The sequence below is a fragment of the Pongo abelii genome, chromosome 20 (genome assembly GCF_028885655.2).
Source record: "Pongo abelii isolate AG06213 chromosome 20, NHGRI_mPonAbe1-v2.0_pri, whole genome shotgun sequence".
Taxonomy (NCBI): domain Eukaryota; kingdom Metazoa; phylum Chordata; class Mammalia; order Primates; family Hominidae; genus Pongo; species Pongo abelii.
Window position 1 is genome coordinate 52527361 of NC_072005.2, and position 8704 is coordinate 52536064.

The window sequence follows — 8704 nt, forward strand, 5'->3', positions numbered from 1 at the left end:
GACGGGCAGATCCCGAGGTAAGGAGATCGAGACCATCCTGGCTAACACGGTGAAACCCCGTCTCTACTAAAAATACAAAAAAAATCAGCCGGGCTTGGTGGCAGGTGCCTGTAGTCCCAGCTACCCGGGAGGCTGAGGCAGGAGAATAGTGTGAACCCGGGAGGCGGAGCTTGCAGTGAGTCAAGATCACGCCACTGCACTCTAGCATGGGCAACAGAGAGAGATTCTGTCTCAAAAATAAATAAGTACATAAAAATAAAAATAAATGCAGTCCTGGAAGACCTCAGGCCATGGAAGCAGTTTTCAGTACTTGTTTTAGCAGCCACATCATTTTTCCAAATTAAATCTTACATGGATTTCCCCCCATAAGTCAAGGGGCAGACTATGATTTCATTAGCATACATTTATTTTATGAGTTCATATTTGTACAAAAGAGCATCTCCATCACAAAGAACAATGAAGAGTTTTAGCTGAACCCCCTTTTGAAATCAGGGGTTTACAGGAGCCAGATGCAGCCTTCCAACAGCCGGCACATTCAATTTACTTGTGAATTTTTGCTTGGGATCTGCCCTACCAGTGATGTTTTCACTCAGCTAAGTAGCTTCAAATGGTGACAGTTTTGCATGACAACTTACATTGGAGTCCCAGGATACTCTTTGGTCCAGAAAATCTTCAAAGAAAAGTGGTAGGATTTTGATTTCATGGGCAACATTGAACAACCACGCATGTTGTGTATCACAAATATAAATGTTATACCCCTGAAATCCACAATAAGCAGAAAATAGTCTTCATGCTGCAATATGATAAGAAATGTCACACTATCCCTTATTATACAACGAATATGGCTTGATGGGAGAGCAGCATGCAACAAACACACTGGAGGCTTTCATAGCATTTATTCAAGCTCAGACTCTGGGATGCAACAATGAACACAGTAGTACAATATTCTGAGAGTGGGTATGCCCAGGCCGGGCATTTACAAGGAACAGAAAGATCACGCTGGGCGCGGTGGCTCACACCTGTAATCCCAACACTTTGGGAGGCCGAGGTGGGCAGATCACAAGGTCAGGAGATCGAGACCATCCTGGCTAATATGGTGAAACCCTGTCTCTACTAAAAATACAAAAATTAGCTGGGTGTGGTGGTGCGCACCTGTAGTCCCAGATACTCAGGAGGCTGAGGCAGGAGAATCACTTGAACCCAGGAAGCAGAGGTTGCAGTGAGCCGAGATCGCGCCACTGCACTCCAGCCTGGGCTACAGAAGGAGACTCCATCTCAAAAAAAAAAGAAAAAGAAAAAGAATCAACACAGAAGCCGGGCGCGGTGGCTCACACCTGCAATCCCAGCACTTTGGGAGGCTGAGGCGGGAGATTGAGACCATCCTGGCCAACATGGTGAAACCCTTTCTCTAGTAAAAATACAAAATTTAGCTGGAGATGGTGGTACGTGCCTGTAATCCCAGTTACTAGGGAGACTGAGGCAGGAGAATCGCTTGAACCAGGGAGTCAGAGGTTGCAGTGAGCTGAGATTGCACCTCTGCACTGCAGCCTGGTGACAGAGCAAGACTCTGTCTCAAAAAAAAAAAAAAAAAAAAGACATTAGGAGTCTCTGACATTACAATTTGGTAGGCTGAGTCTTTGTGTTGTGTGTAAGTTACATTTTTGAAAAGAGATTCAGCTCAAACCTTTGCAGATCCTTGAACTAACATAAGTTTGCAAATTGACAGGTCGGTTTTCTCTGAGCAAAACATCTGCCTACTCACATGTATTTGGATTTTACCTGATTTTTAAAATTCTTCTTCACCTCAGTGTTAACGTCATTCATTGGTAACTCTTGATAATGGCCTCTTAATTATTTACCTCCTTTTGGACTACTGCCCTGAAGCCTTGCCTCTTCTTTAGAGAGTGGAGTTCACTCCTCCTCACCAAGCCATAGCTTCTGGAATTTAACTTGCGGAGACTCACACCCTCACCCCAGGCGCCAATCGGGGCAGAAGGGTCCCGCTTCTGACCACTTCTGTAAGAGAGACTCAGCGTGTAGAGAAAAGCGACAGCTTTTCAAGAGCCGCTTACAGATCAGTGAGTTCCTCAGAGGGGGGGAGCAGGCAACTCACTCTCAGCCATGGTTTCTGCTTGACATGAGCGAAACAGGGTGGCCCACTCCGAACAAGTTTGTGCCAGAGGTACATTCAAGGTACATGCTTTTGAAACATAGAAAACGGCTCTAGACTTTGCAATAACAGGATTTCCAGGAGGGCGCAAAGCTAGAGGGGTCCGTGCCGCCCGCCTCCCCCCAGCAAGAGAGGCTGTCCCCAGAATCAGGCCGCGGGTGACAGCCGAAGGAGGATGGCGGCCCTTCTCCCGAGTAGGGATCTCCCTGACACGTTCCTCCTGGATCAGCGTGAGTTCTCTTCAACTCCAGTAAGAGATCTGCAAAACCTTGGAATCCAGGACCGTTTCCCCCTCCTCCATTTTCTGCAAAGGGCGCAGGCGCCTGGGGGCAGCCTGTGGTCTCCATAGCAACGGTCGGACGCGCTGCTAGGCTCTGGCTCCCACTGTGCCTGCGCAGCTGGTCCCGCGGGGTCTCCCAGGTGGCGGAAGATGTTTGTGGGTCTTTGAGACCCTTCCTCACTTAGAAATTACTCTCATCTACTCAAATGATACCCATACACATATTCAGGTGTTACCCGCACACTCTCAAATATTACCCACAACTACTTTCAATTATACGCGGATGCTACCCACACACTCTAATGCTACCCACACTCACTAATGTGTATTCAAGTAACCCAAATGTTACCCGCACCTACTCAAATAGCTACTGTGAGAGTCACGGACAAGGTTTTGGTCTGTTAATTCCCTTTCTGTATCCCCAGTGCCTGGCACACTGTAGGTCCTCAGGAAATTTTGTTGGTTGCATGGATACATGGATGAATGAGCAATCCACACTCAACCAGGTTTTATGATCATTCAGCTGTTACCCACATGTATTCAGATGCTACCTACGCTCACTCCGATGTCTCCAAGTAATTCAAATATTACCCACTTACTCTGAGTGCTATGAAGGCAGGGATTTGTATTGAGTTTACTCCCTTCCTTATCCCCAGCTCCTAGAACAGTACCTGGGACGTAGTAGGTATGCGGTAAATATCTGTAGGATGAATAAATGAGCCACGGGCACCCAGACGTTAACCACACCCACTCAGATGTAACCCCCAATTTAGTTAACTCAGATAAAGATATCCACCTCTTTCGCACTAGTCAGATGTTACCTGTGCTATCCAAATGATACCCATTCTTACTCCAAAGTTACCCACTCACTAGAGTCATTCGCACCCTTCCTTGCATTACCCACACTTACTCGCACTCCTTAAACATACTGAGGTGGTACCTACCCTCCTACAGTCATCACCCACACCCCCTCAGACACTCCCCACGCCCACCCGATGCCACCACCTCACAGCTTCTTGTCTGAGGCGTGATGCCGCCGGCGGTTTTTCTTGTTCTTCCTTTTGCCCCTCTTGCCATCTCCAGCCTTGCTCTCCTTCTCGGAGGAGTCCAGAGGTGGCACCACGTCCATCTGGACGGTGGCCCCAGCCTCCGGTTTCTCCCCCAGCCCAGGCACACAGCACTTTCTTGCAGGCAGCTCTCTGGGGCCTGTGGCTGGGGCACACAGTTCCTGCCTCAGGACCCGGGCCATATCTTCCACCGTCCTGCCCTCGCTCTGCAGAAAGAGGTTCAGCTTGGTCAGGAATTCGATGTCCTGCTTCCGGGGCATGTAGACCACTCTCCACACACCGCCCTTGCCCTTGATCTCCCTGGGGACCACGGCGTAATTGATGTCCTCCGTCAGCTGAATGATGGCCGCCTTGGATTTATCTTCTTCCAGATAGGCCTTCCCAGCCACTTCGAACTTGCCTAGAGGTTTGAGGGGCAGCCGAATTATCTCTTCGAATTCCTCGTGGTTGCAGTCCTCCGGGATCCCCAGGATCATCAGGGACTTGTAACTGTCCACCTCCAGGGCCTTGCACCCGTGCTCCAACAGTGCAATGTCCTTCACCCCGAACAGCATCTTGCCTAACTCTTTGAGGCAGGAGTATGCCCGCTGATGGACACCTGAGCTGCCTCGGGAATCCACGAAATTATCCAGGATGCCGCGATTCCTTCCCAAAGGCTACGAAAGAGTGAGGCCTCAGGGGCCGGAGGCCGCTCCCAGGACCCCTTAGTCCAGCTCAGTGAAGGATGCCCCCAGCCCCTGCCTGCAGGGCTGTGCAACGTCGGGGCTTCTGTGGCTCCCTCTGAGTGGGCTCGAAGATTCCCAGGGACTTACGCGTGCTGGAGAAGCAGAAGGCGGTGTTTGCCACCTGACTCGTGGCTCCCGGGTCCTGGGCAAGGCTGCACCAAGGAGGGTCTGAAGATGATGCTTCCCCTTTCTTGGCGTGGCCTCCGAAGGTCTCGCAGGCCCCAACAGTCTCTCGGGATCTGGGACTGCTGATCTCCCTGGGGCAACTGCCAACGGAGTGTCGTGGGCGGGGCCCTGGCAGGCAGGGAGGCGCGTCCCTCACCGCTGGCCCAGAGGTTGCCCTCGGTGCCCCGTGGCCGGACTAGGACGAGGATGTGCCCGCTGCACTTGCTCCCGCAGTGACGTCACCGCCTCCTTCCGCTCTGCGGCCTGGCGGTCTCCATGGCAACCGCTGGAGCATCGCCTCTGCCATTGGCCGACTGGCCGCATTGAAATCGAGAGTCTGAGGGGGTCATTCGGAGGTGAGGGGTCGGCCACCAGCCATCAGAAGCGCCCGCGAGTCTCCTTTGAATAATAGCCGATTCCAGGGGTGAGGGGACAGCAAATGTACAAGAGGCACCCGGGGCATCTTTTGGGGTCAGAAAGTAAGGAAGTGCTTAAAAAAAAAATGATGAGAACAACCTGGAAAGACACAGGAACTAGCCTGAAAGGCTCCCACTGGCCAACCCTGGGACAATTTGAGCATCAACGTTAAAAATGAAAGTAACAGATTATAACCCCTTGAATATAATTAGAATCTATGAGTTGATGTAGATATAAGCACATGAATGCAAAGTTTGGTGAGGAATGTGAACTATCAAAGTACCTGCCCATATAATACTCATCAAAGGGAACAAATGTATCTTTACAGTGGAATGTTCTTGCATGTAGGACACACACACACACTATAATATTCAGAGCGATATGACAGTTTACACTCAAAATGCTTCAGGGGAGAAAACATTCTTTTTTTTTTTTTTTTTTTGAGATGAAGTCTCCCTCTGTTGCCCAGGCTAGAGTGCAGTGGCCCGATCTCGGCTCATTGCAACCTCTGCCTCCCCAGTTCAAGCGATTCTCCTGCCTCAGCCTCCCAAGTAGCTGGGATTACAGGCATGCGCCACCACGCTCAGCTAATTTTTGTATTTTTAGTAGAGATGTAGTTTCACCATGTCGGCCAGGCTGGTCTTGAACTCCCAACCTCAGGTGATCCGTCCACCTCGGCCTCCCAAAATGCTGGGATTACAGGCCAGAGCCATCGCACCTGGCCGTGAAAACATTCTTTATACTATATTTGCAACTCTTCTGTAGGTTTATGGTTGTTTCAAATAAATGTTTAAAAATAAATAAGAAATGTCTCCCCCATGTGATGACATCTGCAATGTCTATTCCTCTCCTCCCCAGTCTCCATTAATAAAGCCAAAACATTTGGGTTAGGTCGACACCCTTTATACCCCCAGTTCCAGGGATAAGCCCTGATTGGCTTGAACCAATTAGCATAATCTCACCTCCTTGCCACAGTGATTGGTTCAGAAATGGTCACCCAGGGAACCTGGACAAAAAGCAGTTAGTGCCTAATATGCCCCTCTTCTCTGAGACTGGTTAAAGGTTAGACACGTGAACTCAGTAAGTCCAATCAGAATGAAGGCAAGGATTTCTGCAACTGGTAAGAGGAGGAAGACTCTGTCTTTCCTCCTAGACATGAAAGACTAAGTATAGGAGCTGCAGGAGGCTGTCCTGGAAGCATGACAAACTGTTTCTCTCTCTCTCTCTTTCTTTCTTTCTTCCTTCCTTCCTTTCTCTTTCTTTCCTTCCTTCCTTCGTTTCTTTCTTCCCTCTCTCCCTCCCTCCCTCCTTTCTTTCTTTCAGACAGAGTCTTGCTCTGTCTCCTAGGCTGGAGTGCAATGGCACAATCTCGACTCACTGCAACCTCCGCCTCCCAGGTTCAAGCTATTATCCTGCTTCAGTCTCCTGAGTAGCTGGGATTACAGGCGCCCACCACCACACCCGGCTAATTTTGTATTTTTAGTAGAGACAGGGTTTCACCATGTTGGTCAGGCTGGTCTCGAACTCCTGACCTCAGGTGATCCACCCACCGCAGCCACCCAATGTGCTGGGATTACAAGCATGAGCCACTGTACCTGGCCAATACTAGATATTATCAGGCTTTTTCACTTTGGGTATTCTGGTATGTATCTCATCGGAGTAATCTCCCGAGTGAAATCTTGTGTTTTACATTTGAATATTCCTGATAACCAATGAAATTGAGAATTTATTTCAGATACTTATTGGCCATTTGGATATTCTGTTTTGTGAAGAGTCTGCTAAAGTCTTTCACTTGTTTTTCTATTGGATTGTCACCTTTTTTGTATTGAATTGTAATCTTTCTTTCTTTCTTTTCTTTCTTTTTTTTTTTTTTTTTTTTTTTTGAGACAGGGTCTCACTCTGTCTCCCAGGCTGCAGTGCAGTGACCCAATCATAGGTCACTGCAGCCTCAAACTCCTGGACTCAAGCGATCCTCCCACCTCAGCCTCCTGAGTAACTGGAACTACAGGCACATGTCACCACACCCAGCTAACTTAAAAATTTTTTTTTTTGTAGAGATGGGGGTCTTACCATGTTGCCCAGGCTGGTCCTGAAATCCTAGGCTCAAGCAATCCTCTCACCTCTCCCTCCCAGAGTAATGGGATTACAGGCATGAGCCACTGTGCACGGCTGTAATTTTTTTTTTTTTTTTTTTGAGATGGAGTCTCGCTCTGACACCCAGGCTGGAGTGCAGTGGCATGATCTTGGCTCACTGCAACCTCCACCTCCCGGGTTCAAGCAATTCTCTGCCTCAGCCTCCCGAGTAACTAGGATTACAGGCACCCACCACCACGCTCAGCTAATTTTTGTATTTTTAGTAGAGATGGGGTTTTATCATCTTGGCCAGGCTGGTCTTGAACTCCTGACCTCATGGTCCACCCACCTCGGCCTGCCAAAGTGCTGGGATTACAGGCGTGAGCCACCGTGCCTGGCCTTTTTTTTTTTTTTTTTTTGAGACAGGATCTGGCTCCATCGCCCAGGCTGGAGTGCAGTAGCACGATGTTGGCTCACTGCAACCTCCACTTCCCAGGCTCAAGCGATCCTCCCACCTTAGTCTCCTCAGTAGAGTTGGGATTACAGGCGCACGCCACCACACCTAGCTAATTTTTGTATTTTTTGTAGAGCTGCGGTCTCGCTATGTTGCCCAGGCTGGTCTCAAACTATTGAGTTCAAGTGATCCGCCCACCTGAGCCTCCCTCAGTGCTGAGATTACAGGCATGAGCCACTGCACCTGGTCCCCAGCTGTAATTCTTTATATATGTTGGACATTATCAGGATTGTTTTAAGCTGATTTGAGTTTTATTTTCTGTAAGTTGCATCCCAAAAGACAGCTTACCTAGCACAGAAAGACTCATGAGTTTGCCACACACAACATTTTGTTTTGTCTTTTTCACATCTAATAATTGTCATGGCCATAAGCTGATTCTTTTTTACAACAGAGGCAGCACAGTACCGGTTTATTACCTACTGAAAAACTTCTCTCTCTCAATTTTTTTATTTTGTTTTTTTTTGGTGGGGGGGACCAGGTCTCTGTTGCCCGGGCTGGAGTGCAGTGGCACGATCTCAGCTCACTGCAACCTCCACCTCCCGGGTTCAAGCAATCCTCCTATCTCAGCCTCCCGAGTAGCTGGGATTACAGGCATGCCACCATGCCCTGCTAATTTTTGTATTTTTAGTAGAGACTGGGTTTCACTGTGTTGGTCAGGCTGGTCTTGAACTCCTGGCCTCAAGTGATCCTCCCACCTCAGCCTCCCAAAGTGCTGGGATTGCTGGCGTGAGCCACTGCGCCTGGTTGTCTCTCTCAAATTTCAAAGACACTTCAGTTCTCAGTGCCTCCTCCTTTGAGTCGTCCTGGGAGCAGACTGGAGACTGGACAGGTAGACTGCTTGATCTTGAGGGCAGGACTAGCAGGGATCAGGAACTGACCCAGAACGTGACGAGTCCATCTAACTGGAAATCAACTTAACTCCATATTTCACCTCTCTATGACACCTTGCACTCAGCACTTTGCAATGGCACCCCACGCATCCATGCGTGCCAGCACTGAATGGCTATCGTAGGTATGTCAGTGAGCATGTGGGCAGTGTCTTAGGAAAAGTGGGGAGTGTTACAATGACCTTGGGTAATGCCTTGGGAAAGGCCCGTTGTTAGAAGAAAATGTTTAAATCAGAGGCCACAGATTAGAAGCCTAAACAGTGGAAATGGGGCTTCAGATATGCTTTATTTGTTCAACTCTACGTTTCAAAAAGTTGAGGCTGGGCATGGTGGTTCACACCCTGTGCTACCAACACTTTGGGAGGCCGAGGCAGGAGAATCGCTTGAGCCTAGGAGTTTGAGACCA

General features: G+C 49.0%; 1 protein-coding gene across 1 annotated transcript; it reads right to left on the reverse strand.

The window, feature by feature from the left end:
- Window positions 1-388: 388 nt before the first annotated feature.
- On the reverse strand, window positions 389-4648 carry PNMA8C (PNMA family member 8C). The gene has a single exon (XM_054538928.1). The coding sequence runs from the start codon at window positions 4069-4071 to the stop codon at window positions 3457-3459; it is 615 nt and encodes a 204-aa protein (XP_054394903.1). The 5' UTR covers window positions 4072-4648; the 3' UTR covers window positions 389-3456.
- Window positions 4649-8704: the final 4056 nt, after the last annotated feature.

Excerpts from the sequence above, each read along its gene's own strand:
- PNMA8C (XM_054538928.1), bottom strand. The coding sequence starts at position 4,071 with ATGCTGTTCGGGGTGAAGGACATTGCACTGTTGGAGCACGGGTGCAAG.